Source organism: Cyrtonyx montezumae, unplaced genomic scaffold (assembly GCF_038088225.1).
Source record: "Cyrtonyx montezumae isolate F1298 unplaced genomic scaffold, pur_monq_1.0 scaffold_24, whole genome shotgun sequence".
In the NCBI taxonomy this organism is placed as follows: Eukaryota; Metazoa; Chordata; class Aves; order Galliformes; family Odontophoridae; genus Cyrtonyx; species Cyrtonyx montezumae.
In genome coordinates this window covers 1,805,713-1,822,840 of record NW_027071981.1, presented here as the reverse complement: position 1 = coordinate 1,822,840, position 17,128 = coordinate 1,805,713, and the positions used below count along the sequence as shown (strand labels likewise).

At 36.2% G+C, this 17,128-nt stretch overlaps 1 protein-coding gene across 1 annotated transcript in view; it reads right to left on the bottom strand.

The window, feature by feature from the left end:
• LOC136050456 (protocadherin Fat 4-like) overlaps positions 1-17,128 on the bottom strand; it is a 34,362-nt gene that overhangs the window by 10,903 nt on the left and 6,331 nt on the right. The window contains exons 11-30 of the mRNA XM_065739359.1: positions 16,729-16,884; positions 15,986-16,166; positions 14,794-14,927; positions 12,873-13,817; positions 11,616-11,741; positions 11,231-11,488; positions 10,841-10,939; positions 10,568-10,740; positions 9,403-9,551; positions 8,262-8,569; positions 7,463-7,732; positions 6,588-6,725; positions 6,153-6,366; positions 5,155-5,313; positions 3,992-4,143; positions 3,027-3,195; positions 2,302-2,510; positions 1,269-1,448; positions 483-702; positions 251-387 (exon numbers count right to left, since the gene is read on the bottom strand). Of these exons, the coding sequence (XP_065595431.1) occupies positions 251-387; positions 483-702; positions 1,269-1,448; positions 2,302-2,510; positions 3,027-3,195; positions 3,992-4,143; positions 5,155-5,313; positions 6,153-6,366; positions 6,588-6,725; positions 7,463-7,732; positions 8,262-8,569; positions 9,403-9,551; positions 10,568-10,740; positions 10,841-10,939; positions 11,231-11,488; positions 11,616-11,741; positions 12,873-13,817; positions 14,794-14,927; positions 15,986-16,166; positions 16,729-16,884 (4,377 nt within the window). The remainder of the gene's footprint in view (positions 1-250; positions 388-482; positions 703-1,268; positions 1,449-2,301; positions 2,511-3,026; positions 3,196-3,991; positions 4,144-5,154; positions 5,314-6,152; positions 6,367-6,587; positions 6,726-7,462; positions 7,733-8,261; positions 8,570-9,402; positions 9,552-10,567; positions 10,741-10,840; positions 10,940-11,230; positions 11,489-11,615; positions 11,742-12,872; positions 13,818-14,793; positions 14,928-15,985; positions 16,167-16,728; positions 16,885-17,128) is intronic.

Sequence of the window (17,128 nt, the reverse complement as noted above, 5' to 3'; positions counted from 1 at the left end):
TTCCCTAACGCAGATTAGTCAGCAAACAATTAAGGGTCAAATTCTACCCTGCATGACTATACATTATTTCAATGAACTATGATAGACAGTGCTCATCATTGTGGATACTGAAGGCAAAAATCTGACCCTAAACACGATTGGGTGACTAAGACGTTTTGCACAATAGATGACTCTGATAAACCTTCCTCCTGCTATTTAAAATCTACTCTGACTGGAAACGTCAAAGTTGATTACAGCAATGCACTTTTACCTGATAGAAAGGGGCAGATTTATTGTTGATTGCATTCACTGTAAGAGTGTACTTATTCATGTGTTCATAGTCCGGAGAGTTCTTTATCTTTATATTCCCAAGTATTTCATCTATTTCAAATATATTTCCTCCATCACCTGAGATACAATCAAAGCAGCACGATCAGTGAGTGCATCTTAAAACGTAGTAATAGTTGTAGTTCTTCCAGTGCAGTAAAAGAGCCCCTAGTTACCTGTAAGGCTATAAAGAACAAAAGCATTGTCTCCTGTGTCTCTGTCTGTTGCTGTGACTTTTCCAACAATGAATCCCACTTCCACGTTTTCATATACACTGAATGGAGTCACTGAATTAAACACAGGTGGCCAATCATTAACATCAGTGATCTTTATGACAACTGTGCAGTAACCCCTTTTCTTCTCAGGGATACCATCATCTTCACCATATATTACAACCTGTAAGTAATATGATAATTGGAAAATGAAACTATATAAATAAATACCAGCACGAGGATTAAAAAATCTGGATGAGTTTTAAACTTCAGAGTATTCTTAGAAATGTAAACTCAGATTCTGAAATAACTTCAGAATGGTTATTGTAAACGTTAGGGTTATCTGTTTGACATTAAAACAACAACAAGACTTTTTAATAGAACAAAAAAATTATCTAGCAGTAGCAGCAACAGTAAAGAAGACTGTCTCTCATCTTGTCTCTAACACCTTTCTCCAGCACAGATGCAAGCGATCAGACAACACTGAATACATTGTGAAATTAGTTATTCGTGTTCCGAAATGTTTGATATATGGCATAACAGGCAAAGTAGGAGCCTTACTTGAATTTCAGGTTAGGCTTAATTGTCCACAAGCAGCATCTTGCTCTAACAAGGCTCACATCTTGAGATATAAAAACTGCACGTAAAATATTAAATCAACACCAAACTAAATTAAAATATATATATATATATTATATTCAAGGAAAAAATAATGTTCTGAATACAAGCTTTAAGAAAACTGAAGCAAACCTGGTACTCGATAGGTTCCTCTTCATAATCAAAGGAGACAGTGGAATAAAGGATGCCAGTTGCTTCATCTATCCGGAATTTTGTTCCGCCTCCACTGAGAATGCCGTATGTTACGACACCATTTCTACCTGTGTCATTATCCTGAGCTATCAGTTGTACAATCTGGGTAGCAGGCAAATTCTGTCAATGAAAAGCAAATTGAGGCTCTCATAGACTTTGCTTAGTTGTGGATTCATGATATATGTGAAAGGGGGAAAGAGGCACTGCATACACTTAAGAACAGAATGATTTCCTTAGTCCATATCTCTTCTTCAGAAACAAAGATCACTGTCTTCTAAAACACATATGTTGATCTCAAGTTGTAGGGGTTGGAAGGGACCTGCAGAGGTCATGTAGTCCAACCCCCCTGCCAAAACAGGCTCCCTACAGCAGGCTGCACAGGAAGGCATCCAGACTGGTCTTGAATATCTCCAGAGAAGGAGACTCCACCACCTCCCCAGGCAGCCTGTTCCAGGGCTCCGTCACCTGCACTGTGAAGAAGTTCTTTAGCATATTAGTGCAGAACTTCCTATGCTCATGTTTATGGCTGTTTCCCCTTGTCCTGTGGGACATGGGGAAACAAACAATCAAAGTTGGCCATGTCCCTTCGTCTCCCACAATTGGGGTATTTGTAAACATTAATAAGAACCCCTCCCAGTCTTCTTTTCTCAAGGCTCCCTTACAAAAGGCTAAGTGAGAATCAGATTGTGAACACACGTGAAGATGTTCTGTGAGTAGAAACGCAAGATGGGAATGGCTATTTTTCTCTGCCGTGGAACCCTTTTCCTTCAGCATGTCCTCACTTCTAGACCGCTCTCTATGTATTAGGATTTTCAGGTGGAAATAAACCTTAAAACATTTTATATGTCAGAACAGAAAACCTGTTCGGATTCATGATGTTTACTTATACACTCAAGACAAGCGTTTATTATTTGTTTTAATTACTATTTTGAGGGTTCATTTTTAGGATTCAGTTTGGATAATGTTTTCTTACCTCTTCCAGCTCTTGTTCTAGTACAGAGGATGAGAAAACCGGAGGGAAGTCATTTTCATCAATGACTTCGACGTGCACAGAAACTTCATTAAATATGCCAGCAGTAGATGAATCCGTTGCTCTCACATTGAAAACGAATGGAAAATCTTCCACTGTCAAATTCTTTCTTGTTCTTATGATACCAGTAGATGGGTTGATAATGAAATATCCTATTAAAAACAAACAAACAAAAGTTAATCTGTGATTTTATTAGTTAAAACTGAAGATAAGAAGTCTTCAGTGTGAGCTGTATGTGATTTATATATCTTATCAGAGGTTATGGTAGTCTTTCAAGAACAAAATAAAATTAAATATGAATTTATAAAAAGATCAGATAAATCCAGGCCTACAGATAACAACAACTAATAAGAAAGTGGTTACGGGAACCAATGGGGAGAAGTTCATTGCACCACTTTCTATTCTTGTGGCAGACCATACAGAAAGTGCAGTCGGGTCTGTACCACGTGGCTGTAACATATCTGGCAGAAATTCAATCAAGAAAACACTTGATCCAGACCTAATTTAAAGATCTGGTTGATATACAGAAAACATTCATGGCTACAGTACTGAGATAAAAGCAAAAACAAACAAAAACAACAACAACAAAATCCAAAATGTGAAATGTTCTGCAACAGCACTTCTTTTTAACACATCCTTTTCCTTGTTCATTCATGCTATGAGCTTACCCTTTTCATCTCCAGACACGATGCTGTAAATCACAGGGTTGTTATACAACACAGTGATCTGCTCAACAAATGTATCTGGCAGTGTTTTCTCACTCAGAGGTGCAGGCTGATAGACCGCTTCAGAGAACACTGGGAATGAAGTGTTGGTGGGAGCTATAGTTACTGACACCTACAGGGAAGAAGACATGACCACAGACATTACACAACAGAAGTCTGGAACTTTTTCAGTAAGAGAAAGCCCAAGACTGCTGCATACTGAGTTTGACACCTTTGTATCTATACATTAGTGAAAGTTGTTAAATAATAATAATTTAAAAAAAAGACAGCAATCTCAGCAGTTTTAGTTCCACTGAATTTTTTCCTAAATACAGAGAGGGATTCTAGTTGCCCATACATAGTTGGTCATGTTTTCAGGTGACTTCTCTTGGCTTAAGAGCTTTCAAAAAGAAGATTGGTATTTGTAACATTATTTCACTGTAGTATGCACAACCAGAACAGGAATTGTTATAAGTGATTTTATGAAAAATTGTGTAAGGCTGTAAATAATTCCACTAGTTCACAAAAAGATGGACTGATTCTTTCTAATCGTCAACCAGCTGCTGTACAATGCTCTGAAGAACAATGGCTCATAACTTTTTTTTACAGAATCACAGAATTGTAGGGGTTGGAAGGGACCTCCAGAGATCATCAAGTCCACCCCCCTGCCAAAGCAGCTCCCAGCCCAGGTTGCACAGGTAGGTGTCCAGGTGAGTCTTGAACGTCTGCAAAGAAGACTCCACCACCTCTCTGGGCAGCCTGTGCCAGTGCTCCTTCACCTGCAATGTGAAGAATGCTGACATTGCAACTCCTCTTTTGCATGCTTTTGTCTTCTTGATACCTGTTACCTATAGTTACACTCCGTTTGGAATAAAGCAGTACGGTGAGTAAACTTTGTAAGTAGACACTGAAGTAAAAACATTTAGTACCTTTACAGAAGTTGAAAGTGGTGGCAGTCCTGAATCCATAGCAGTGATTGTCAATGAATAATACAGGGGAAAAGCCTGTTTGTTTAAGTCTCTTGTTAATGTGAGTACTCCTGAGGTACTGGAGAGATTAAAGAGGCCTTCTGAGTTCCCATCTGAGGAGGGAAAAAACAAGTGTTGGAAATGTTCCACAGAGCCAGCAGAGACCAGTGACTGAATTTCAATTGATAACATGTTATTTGGAGCACATACAGATGCAATATGAAGTCTCTCCAGATAACTGCATTTCTGTTACAGAGCCCTTTGAGCTGGAAGGGCCCTTGTGAGGCCCCAGTCCAATCTCTCACTTAAAGCAAGACCTTGAATGAAATCAGTAGTGTGTCGTTTAGGACTTTGATCAGTGTAGTGATGAAAACCTCCAAGGGTGGCCTCTTGGGACAGCTGGTCCCAGAGCTCAGTTATCTTCATAGAGAAATTTTTTCCCCCTTACATTCACAAATGAGGTTTTTTCCCTTATGTTACGATGGAAGTCAGAGACCAGTGACCCAGTTCTTCATTAACCGCTAGCAGCTGCTAGATTCTATGAACCCTATCTCCAATCACAAAGGCCTGGAATACCTTATCAGTGTTGTGGTGCTGTGAGCTACGCATGTTAGGCTTTGAGTCTTCCAGGTATTTGGTTAAAGATTATAACACATACATGGTGCATGACAGCTGTATAGACCATCTATGGTAGATGCAATTATGTAGTATAACTGCTGGAGCTCTACTACCATGTGTCAATCCCACCCAACTGTACCTGCTGTATCCAGTCTTCCATTAGGTTTCATAATCAAGGCAACATTGTATGTGAAGCCTAAATTTCCCTATTACTTCTCTAGAACAAGAATATCCTTGTTTGTTTCTACAGTAAATATTCACTGGAAGCCATTATTTTGATCAAAGTTTTTAGATAATACTACAAAATGATCTTTCTAAAAAAGTCAGCTTTGTACAATTTAAAACACACAACTCCCACACTCAGTTCTATCAGTTTTGAGTGTAATTGTTCAAAAGGTGCAGTTTTGTTGTACTTATCAGGGTCATAGTTCTGCAAAAACAGTCAATAGTTTGATAGTATGCAGGTATCCTAGTAATAAACACGCATGGGGCTTTTCCTAACATACCTGTTATATTGTAGAAAATGCCTTCATCATAACCTTTACTTTCATCTCTTGCATCAATATCTACCACCAATGTGCCAGCTGTAGAATTGTCTAGAAGGATCTGAAAATACGAGGGCTTATCAAATATGGGTCCTTCTTCATTAACATCTTCCACGATAACTAAGAAAAGAGATTCCACATGTGAGTGTAAATGGGAATTTCACTTAAGAAGTTACAGGATATCGCTTCAGCTAATATAAGCTCCCACAGTTCCTCTGTAATAAGTTTAAATTCTTTCGATATAAACAAAAAGGCAGCTTTGTTCTCTGTACTTTAAAACACCTGCCCTTTGTGGATTAAATTCTTTACTATTCAGAAATCGTTTCTCCTGGCAACGCCGTCAGTTCAAGATATCTGTCATGAAAAATACCATCTTATAATTTCCTTGTGTTTCTTTCTCTGAGACAATCTCTCCTATCTTTGGCTACGAGGTTAATTCCGTGTTTTTACGTGACATGTAAAATTAAAATACAGTAATGGAGTATAATCGAAGCAGGCTCTACAATAAATAACAAAGAAGTAGTTCTGAGAGAAATGCAAGGATCAATACTTCTGGTCACACCAAAACTAGGGTTGGTCAAAATTGTGGATAGCATAAAATCTTCATTTTATATAGTTTGAAAAAACTTACTTTAAATATTAATTTAGTTAAATATTTATTTAGTTAAATATTTAACATTTAACTAAATATTTAATAGTTTATTTAGTTAAATATTTTTTGAAAAAAAAATCATCTGGCCGTAATCAAAAGGTCACAAACATTTCTAATAATTTACTGAAAGTATTAATAATATTTATTAATTAATCTAATAATTAGTAAATAATTAATAAATATTAATTAATCTAATAATAGCTGAAAGTATTAATGCTGAGGACTGTCTTTATGCTTTATAATTACATATTCTGGAATTTTCCCTAAGAGAAATGAAAGAAAATTTTCCGTAATAAATTATAGCTACCTGTAATGTTTGTTGTGTCTTGGAGATATGGGTCACCAGGATTGAAAGCTTTTAGTGTAAATGTATAATGGGCACAGCTTTCATAGTCCAGAGGTTGCAGTGTTGAAATATCTCCAGAAAGTTCTCCGACATAAAATGAAGTCTCTCCAATAATAGTGTAATGAATAATGGCATTGTAGCCTATGTCTTTGTCTGTGGCTGTTGTGCTCAAAATCTAAATGAAAAATAAAAATAAAAAATAAAAAAGCAAACATACATCAGAACCAAGAAAACAGGAAAATCAGAACCAAGAGGATGGCAAAGCATACAAACAAGTATTTAATTGTATAGTGTTTACTGTCTGAATTACTCAACCAGCATTCACCGATGCACAATCATCATAGCACCACCACTAACTTTACGCAAAGAACACTACTGCAGAAGAATGCCACGCACCACATGTGGAGGATCGTTCTCTTTTACAGTCACAGAGTACAGCTTCTGGGAGAACACAGGTGGGTTGTCGTTTACATCTTCTACAGCAATGCTTAGAACTAAGCTCTCGGATAGTGGTGGTTTGCCAGAGTCAGTGGCCTGTGAAGAAACAAGTTGTCATTAAATACGTTACTATACAGATATAAACTTATCTGAAAATAAAAATTGTGATAGGAGTCTTTGTCTCTGAAGATTTTCTGCTGGGTCAGTTATCACTCAGCTTTACTGGTCTAACTCTGTGCTTGCTGACCTGAATACATTCCAAGAGCTCCTTGCTTTCTTCAATAATTTAATCAGCTGTAAAGATCTCCTTAAAGCATGCTCAGACACCATGGCAGGTGCTGCAACAACCACTTATATGTGCAGACCTTAATTCGATTAATAGCAGCAAAACCAGTTTAATAGATGCTTACAAAATAAGAGCAAAAATGTATAGTTTATCCAAGTACATCTTTTTAATAAAAACCTCAGATGTGTTACATCTAAATACATACATTTTGAAGAGTGGAAAAAAGTGAGAGGAACAAAACTGGACTGTCAGAACAAGAAAAATAGTGGTGGCAGCTGTACTGACTAAAACAAGTTCAGGAATGCTCTACAGATTTGACAGTAAGCTACCATGTGACTGATCTTTAGGATTTGATGTTCATGGGTCGTTTACTCAATATAATTTATGCAGCAGAAAACAAAGTTCAGTGCAAAACGTAACAATCAAAAAATAATAAATGAAATCTAATGGAATTCATGAAGACTGAGATTTTCTTGTGACTATTCAGCATTTTTTATCAGTTTTATCTTGAGAATTTTGCAAACTTGCATCAAATTTTTCAACTTACTATTATTTTCAGTTCATAACTGTCCATCATTTCTCTGTCTAAGGACTTTCCTGTCATCACTTTGCCTGTGGAAGTGTTAATATGGAATGCTCCAGCAAAATCGTCTTGCAAATAATAGCTTATAAATGCATTCTCTCCTATATCTTTATCGGTAGCAGAAAATGTGCCCAAATCTTGAGGAGCTGCATTCTCAGGAAGAGATAATTTTGTCTGAATCAATTCTGAGAAAACTGGAGGATTGTCATTGATGTCATTTACTCTCACAGTTACCTGTATATAAAAACAAACAAACAAACTTGATTGTAGAAACAGTATTCAAAGGAGAACATATTCATTTCAGTCTACAGAAGTTTATAGAAAAAATTAACAAACAACAAGAGGAACAACAAACAGAATTGTTTCTAACTTCAGCAATTGAACATTTTCACAACCTTGGGATCTCAGCAATTCTGTTTTTTACCCTCAGTGTTCCAAGTAAGATAAACTGTAGTTTAACCAGAGGAGATGAGCAGAATCAATCGTCTGGGGGTTTTAATCAAAACTACATACAGAGTCAGTTTCAGTATTAATCGGTTTCTTTGGTTATGGGTTCTTCATAGACGAACTCTCAAGAAGTGATACAAGTTTAGACGCTGTCAAGATTGTAGTACTTCCTCAGGTGAAATGGAAATTAAATTCAACAAGACTTAAATACTCATTCTTACATAATCAGTGACACTTATCTAGACTTCTTCCTCACAGTGTTCTAGGGTTTTCTTTTCTTTTTTTAAAGAAAGATTAAAAATGCAATGCACTGTACCAAAGCAACAGCTGTGTTGGGTGGCACGTCAGAGTCAATGGCTTCTACAGCAATGCTGTATAGGTCATCATCTTCTCGATCTAGCGTGGCAAGAGTCACAATGTCTCCTTGGTCACTAATGGCAAATTTGTCAGTATGTGATTTCAGAAAGTATACTACTTGTATGGCTATGCTTCCAGTCAGTGCCTTCACAGTGCCAACAGAAGTCCTAGCTGGTTCCTCTTCTGGAATGCTGAACTCATAGCTGGAGCTTTCAAAAGCCAGTCTGAAGCCAGTGTCATTTACCAGCAGGTAGATAGTAACAGAGGCTGAGGGAAAATTATTCAAATGTTAGAAGTACTAAAATAGCAAAGTTGATGGTGAAATAATTATGTCCTGTGCCCTAAATTTTTGGCTCAGTAATAGAATTTGACAGAAAGTGGCTTGTAGGAAAGTGGAGCAAAAAGAAAATTAAAATCTTCAGCAATAAGGAATAATACATGATACACAAGATACAATGACTTCTACACCTAACCTTTCATGCTTGAGTGGAAATCCAGAGTAACCACACTTCATAGAATCATAGAATCACTGAATTCACTTCAGTGATTACAGTAGTGCTGCCTCAATACTACTGCAAAGGAGCAAGAAGTTAACAGGATTTGACTTTTTTTTTTTTTAATTCTAAATCACACTGTAACAAAAGAAAAGTGACATCCATAAAATCCATGACTTCAAATTCTACTTCAATTTCTTTTCCTATTTGAGAAAATCAGTTGTTCCTTTTGGTCACGACAAATCAAAACATTTCCTAAAAATATATCAAGTATGTTATTTTTGAAAGAGTTAATATATATTTGGTAATTTGTTTAAATGTTTCTATCTCTAATAAAACAGAGGGAACACATTTGACACAAAGTTTTGGGTTGTTTTATTTTTAAGTAGTAGGTGCAATATTGTAGTAAATATAACATTTCTTATCGTGATAAGAAAACTAAACTAAGCTCTCTGTTTATATGAGGAAGTCAAAGAGGAAAAAGCTAATTTTTATCAATGCTGAAACTGAACATGGATTCTAGCCCTAATTCATGTTGATTTCATTGTTTGTAAAGATTATATTTATGCGGGAAGAACAAAAAGCGTAAACATAAACATAATTTACCATTTGATGTAAGCTGAGGAACCCCATGGTCAGCAGCAATAACTGTCAGTGTAACTACCGTGTCAGCTGTGATGTGGGCCAAGCTACTCCTGAGGATGATTTCTCCAGTATGGTTATTTATATGGAAAATATCAGAATGATTCATTAGGCTGTATTAAAGAAAAATCAGTGCAGTATTCATATTAATGACACAAAAGCTATCCCTAAATTCCCATTATTTTTGTAACAAGCAACAAACAAATAGTATTTATTCATAAATGTAAATATAACCAACAAATGGGATTTATATATAATTATCAAAAAGGATGGCTAAGAAACCTACTCTAGCAATGTTAACCTAGGTACACCTTCCTTTTTATTTCCTCGTATATCTTCCACACTGAAGAAAGTGAGAATTCATCCCCTCACTTCCCATTAGATCTCAAGCCTTTGATCTTCCCACAAGTAAGATGCAGACAATGTACAATCAGCTGCATACAATGAAATGTAAGAAATGGAGGGGACTTTCACTCCAAGATTACAGCTCCTAGCTTCTGCACACTCTCATGGGTAATGTGGTTGCTCACAAGAACCCAGTTTAATATGTTTAAGGTAGAATGCCATCTCACAGATGAAACTCCTCTCTATCAAGACCCTATTTTTAAACACCCATGTCTTTCTGACTCACTCATCTTAAGCAGGACTTCTTAATCTACACTTTTCCTGTCAATATATCCAGATATTTTTGATAATACAGGCTTCATCCAAGAATCTTCCTCAATTATGCAATTTTTATGCATAGCCCATTATGAATGTTGGTATTTCCTGATCTCCTCCTCCCAGAATATGTATGAAAACACAGTCGTTCTTGGAGATACATTTGCTTTCTATTCAAATCCCAGCATGTTTATGTAAAATTTTAGAAGTGGAAATACATCTTGACTTTCAGTTCTTGATGTTATCATTTAAATTGCATTCTTTTTCTTTATGGCATACTCACGATTTGAAAAGTTAATAAAACATAAATGAATGTATTTCCTCTTCCGTAAGTTTAAACAGCATTACAGATTACAGCACTTGTAAAAGGTTGTTTTTTTTTTGTCACCAATAAAAGTACTTTGTGAGAAACAAAAACATCCTGCTGTTCCTTTAATAAAAGGTACTTACTAACCTCATAGGAATTTACCTGTATGAAATAATAGAATTGTTCCCAATGTCAAGGTCAGTAGCAGACACTGATAGTACGGACGCTCCTTCTTTTGCTGTTGCTACATGTACACTGGCTGAATATTGTGCTTTTGTAAACAGAGGGACATTATCATTCACATCTAATACTTGAATGCTGATGTATGTGAAATTCTGGTGTGATGACAGGAGAAAACAGTGACTCAGAAAATGCACAAATACTGATGGTATTAAAGGGCGTTGCAGCAATGTATAAAGTAATCCTCTACGTTACCTGCCTTTGAGGCATTCCATTATCAGATGCCACCAACAGCAGGTCATATTTCTCTTTGGTTTCTCGATCTACGTAGCCATTAACAACAATGGTTCCATCCTAACAAAAGTAATACAGTTGAATACAATCATCATTTTGATAAATCCTTGCAAACCACATTCTCAAAGATGAAGAATTGTAATCCTCTGTTTTCCTTTGTTCCAAGGCAACTTTTGACCACTATATCTTAGCTTTTGGACATGGGCTTTTAATTCCAAACTTGTCTGTGAGTAGGTTTTGGTTTCATGTATACTAGAATATTTACTGCCTATTCTTTTTACCTGATGAGGATAACTATGTCAAGTAACTAGCTGAAAAGCAGTTTATTTTTCAGAATATCCAAACCCTTACCTGTTGGATGTCATATGGGTTATCCCCATCCTCAGATGATAAGTAATAAGTAATTTGTGCATTCTCTCCCTCATCCAAATCAGTAGCAGATGCATGTCCAACTACAGGAGGAGCACTCAACCTGTAATCTCCCTCCAGAACTGCAAAATTGTATGACTGCATCTGAAATTCAGGATTATTATCATTGACATCTAAAACTGTGATGTGAAATAAGGAACTTGAATTAAGACCATCCTTTTCAGCATCAACTGCCCATACCTGTCAAGGAAAATAAAAAATATAAGTGTCTGCACAGGCATTTTAATGATTTGAGGAAGATACAAAAATGGAGAGAAGAGAATGCAGTAGGAACGAGCCAAAACTCAAAATCTGTCCTCAAATTTACTTGTAAAGTGAATCCAGGTGTAGTCTCTCTGTCCAGTTCTGTGTCATTCCTTAATGCAAGTATTCCAGGAATATCCACAGTAAACAAAGTACTGTTATGAATGAAGTGTCCCTGAGAAAAGCCAGCCTAAAAAGAAAAATTACCTTATTTAAGATTAAATAATTTCCATTTTTAAAAAAACACATATTTTATAATACTAATACCTGACTTGTCTACAGGACTTTTTGTTAAAAAAAAAAAAAAAAAAAAAGGTCATGTGCTTTGCAAGGATAATGAATGAAACCTTCTAATCTGAGCTATGGGAATAACGGACTTCTTAGAGAAATAGAGACAGGGGTAAGTAAGAAGCTTAAGAAGCTTTTGTAGTCTTCTCTGTTTAGGAGCTACCCATTCCTTTCCTAAAACTTTCTAAGACCAATTTCCACTGGGTCCTCAGCAACACAATTTAGTGGAGTCTGAACTGGGAGATACATTTATGGCTATTTAAAACTGACATGAGGAAAAACATTAAGCAAATCAGAAATCTCTGCCTCCAAACAAAGTTCCCAGTGCCATGACTACATGTGAAATTTCTTTATAATGAAAGCAGAGACAGAAACAACTTTTTAAAAGTTGGATGAAGTGGTGTCATTTTCTATTAAAGAAAAATATACAATATCAGCTTTATAATTGCCTTCCTCCCCGACAAAGCTCATACTAAGAGGAAGTTGACTTTGTTACTGAAAATTACTATCATATTCCAAGACAGAAGCAAGTTACCAAGCAATATTAAAACAGAGTAGATAATTTGCCATAACATTTTTTAAGGTTTCTGTTATTGCTTATTATACGGAATGACATGCATGCATTCATCACTTGCATGCACAGAAAAACAACTTCTTCTGTCCTAGTTTACATGCATTTATCCTTTCCTAGCTTCTCTGAGATATCCAGGAAACTATTTTGTAGATCTTAACTTCATAGATAAGGGCTGTTTTATTCCTGGCTCCATAAAAGGCAGAATGATGTTCTCATGACACAAAATGTATTTATGTATTCTACCTGTGCGACCTGGTGTAGGGAACTGCTTTGGCAGGGGGGTTGGACTCGATGACCTCTTGAGGTCCCTTCCAACCCTATGATTCTATGATTCTATTGTCAACCATTTAAGAAAATCTCCTTTAGTCCACCTAACACACACACACACACACATATATAAATATGTTAAGAAGAAAAACTCATCTTGATTCATCAAGATGAGATTACTTTGGTACCTACCTCATCATCGTCAGTAACACTGAATGTGCAGATAGGGCTACCCTTTTGTATGTTTTCAGTCACAGCTATATCATAAGTTGCTTGATTAAATTTTGGTGGGTTATCATTGACATCTAGTACGTGGACAACAACATGAGTGCTAGTGCTAAGGCTTGGCTGCCCACCATCTGATGCCTCCAGTTCTACTTCAAATTGCTTTGTGGTTTCATAATCCAGCTGCTGGCTCAAGAAGAGCTCTCCGGTGGTCAAATTGACAAGAAACACTGGCAAGGAAGTTAGAGGTAGTTGGCTAATAATCCTGTACTTCACAAGGGCGTTAGCACCTGCATCCAAATCCGTAGCAGATACTGTCAGTAGTTTACTTTCACGTGCTTTGTCTTCGGGGACACTCACTTCATATTTACTTGATGAGAAGACTGGAGGGTTGTCATTCACATCATCGATGACAACTGTTAAATTGAGAACTGTAGAAAGCCTGGGCTGGCCTTGGTCACTAGCAATCACTGTTAAGTTGTAGATGCCTTGTGTTTCTCTGTCCAGCTCCTTTTCCAGCAAAATTAATCCTGAGGCATCAATATCCATTTTTCCCTCTGCACCTTTCAGAGTATAAACCACTAATCCATTAAAACCAGTATCCACATCAGTAGCTGGCACACTGGTAAGAAGAGTTCCAGCTGGTGTGTTCTCCAGTATATAAATGGTTGTGTTGGTTATACCAAACACAGGACTGTTATCATTGACATCGGTAACTTGGACAAACACAGTAGCATAGTCAGTAGTAATTCCATCTGACAAGGAAATATTTAGTGTGTAATTATTCTGGGATTCATAGTCCAGTTTGATTTTTGTCCAGATGATTCCATTGATGTCGACATCAAACGTTGCTGATTCTGTCAGTACTCTCAGTATAACTGGTATATGGGGATTTAGAGACTCATATATCACCTGTGTAAGATATAAAATATTATCCATAAATGAATTCAAACCAATAAATCATTTCTTAAAAAAGAACTGGAGTTTTAACTATGTTCAAGATCATTTTACTAGTTTTATATAATAAAAGTAAGAATCTAGCTACAACATACACAGAAAAATACATCTGGAAAGGATTGGAACATGACTAGGACAGAATTGTAAATAAATGCAATGCATTATGAAAACAATAGAGTTGTTTAACTTTCAGCTCTGCCCTTCTTTCCAAAAAGTAAAGTAAAAAAACTAACTAAATCAGGTAGCCAATATAATATAACACTGAAATGCATTGTGTTCCCTCCGACTTAGTATTAGAACTCCCAACTGTCTTCATAATTGCATCTGACAAGGAGCTATCATAGTGCACTGCAGTGGCCAGCCTGATATAATAAGGAAAAAGTTTTCTAGAGCCTTCTCTGAATATGCCTTTATGACAGCTTTCTAATAGCAGGACTCCATTTTGTAGCTATCTCATGTCTCTGGGTTTTAGATGTATCACAAATGGGTGAGTGTAGATTGCGTATCCTTACCTATGGCCACCACCATCTTTGTAGAATGTCCAAAGTTTACAAAGAGCTAAGATTGAGAGTTTACTGTGTCAAGTTATTCTAGCTGTGGGTTTTGGTGGTTTATTTGTTGAACTGTTTTATTTTTATTTGGGTGCTTAGATTTTTTTTTTCTTTTGTTCAGTTTTCTTGCTGTTGGGGAAAGATTGTGCTGCTGGTGGGGACTGTTTCCAGTGATGGATGGTAGCAGATGCTGTTTTAATTTTTGGTGGGTGATAGGCTTCATATGACAGACAGGATCGGTGTATAATAGAAATGAAGCTTAAGCAGAAAGAAAAAATCACTAACATAATTAAAGGGGATATGAACATTTGGAGCATGTATGGAGGAGGATTTCCTTATTACTGTCATATCCTATACAAGTGATAGAATAATGTTCTTACTCTTGCTACTTCAACAGGACTGACTAGCTCTTCTTCCACAGTCACATTATATGTTTTCTGAATAAACTGAGGTCTGGAATCTCCAACTGCCAAGATGTGTACTGGCACTGATGAACTTCTTGGATTTATCCCACCTGCAATCAAAAGAAAACCATCTCACAAAAAAACACCCCAAATATCTTCTGCCCAAAAATATATGCAAATTTTTCCACTGGTACTGATTTGTTTGTTGACTTTTTTCATCCTTTCTGTTAGTATTGTGGCACTGCTGAGGGGTCCTAACCAAGATGAGAACATTATTTTTTGGATGTTACACTTTTAGTACATGGGCTTGAATACACACTACACCACTTACTAGCTATTTAGCACAGACTGACATAGTATGTATCAATGCCTCTCTTGTGCAACTATGCTTCTCCCAGTATCCATTTTATCCAGAGTAATGATTTGAAGAAACAAAGCTCATATTTAGCAAATCAGAGAGGGAAAAATTGGAAGGATGAAAAACTTTGGATGCTCACACAGGAGGGGAATATCCTTCCTAACATTTACCTCTGTCATTATACAGATAATGAGTATTCACCAAGTTCTCTTTTACTCTTTTAAACCAAAGAGACTTTCAATAAATGTGTCTAAGGAAACTACATTTGTTCTTGTCATCCTAAAGATGTTTTTGGCATCTCCACTTTAGTTTCTCCTTGCCCACATGGATGAGAAAACACAAAACAAGTTATTCATTACATATGATTTTTATTTTACTACCTGTTGACTGAATTATAAATTCCTGGAACTTACAGGAATTATAATTTCTCTGTAACTTATATGCCTGAGTCTCAGTCTACTGTCCTGTACAAAAGCAGTCAATAATTAAGTTAAAGGTAGGTGTGAGATTAATATTACTTTATAGGCTTCCATAGACATAAAGTAAACTGAGATGTAAAAGCATGATCAGGAATTAAAGTTTTACTACACAGATAATATTTTGGATGAGTAAGACAACAGGTTCCTCATCTTCAAAAACAAGAGCAGGTGAAAATAGATGATATTTTTAAAATACAGTCTAGGAGCCTATTTTAAAATCATTCCTATAGAAAAAAAATGAATGAAAAAACACCAACAAAATAAAAAAGAAAAAAGAAAACAAAAACCTTCATTTGAGGTTGTGTTGACCTGTATTGAAATCTTGTCTTACCATCAGTAGCTGTTACCCACAGTACAAACTTCTTGCTCTCGTTGACTCTTAATGGGATTACTGCTTTTAAACTGATCTGTCCTGTGGATTTATCCAGTTCAAAGTATCCATCTTCATTGCCACCAGCTAAGTCAAAGCTTATCTCTCCATTCATACCATCATCTGGATCATCAGCAGCAACCTGTAGAATAAATAATTTTACTCTTTTTTTTTTTTTTTTGAGTTATTATAAAGCAGCACAGAAGTACTCATTCCTGCATAGTCTGCAGAGAAAATCATTTATGTAGCAGATACTTGTGAATTAATATCATTCTCTAATCTCTCTTACAAAAATTTGTATCTACAAATTAAATACAATGCTTCAGTGTAAACAGTCTTTCAACACATTTTACAATTATATCATTTTCCGGACTCCTGTTTTCATTAAATACCTTGTAAACAGCTAAGTCCAGGAATCATATTTTCCCTCTCGTGTTTGTCAAATTCAGGATGTAAGACCAAGAAAAAAAAATCCTTTATCATTCACTCTCTTATCCTGGATACAACAGGAACATCTGTGATGCTGTGTTTATAGAATATCAAGAGATATAAGGTTTTAAATAAAAACATGGTCGGCTTCTGAACTCAGAAAAGTTCAGGAAAGATCCCTTATTCAAAAGGATCCATTCAAAAACTGAACGTATACTCATGTATACATTCCACTCACATGAAAATGTCATTTGCACTTAATACTTCTGAAGTACCTGGAGAATGGACATTCCTGCAGTCATATTGATGAAAATGACTTGTTCATATTGTGTGCCTGAAAAGGTTGGGCTGTTGTCATTTTCATCTAGCAGCAGTATGTTGATTGCAGATTGTGCCTCATCATAAGGTGACAAATGATCTCTGGCAGTGACCTTGAAAAATGATGCAGTAAAAATACTGTTTTGTTTAGAATGCATGGCCTGTAAATAGGAGGAAGAATGAGCAGCAATTGCAAGCAGAATAAACTCTGTCACTGTAGTGTTATTTCCCTCCAGACAGTTCTAATGTCAAAGTATGGACTTGATTCTTCAAGTGAGCCACTGATTCATTTCAGTTAAAGTCAGCCTCTTTCTAAGCTTAGATATCTGTTTGTCTCAGCTTGGTTTGGAAAGAAGT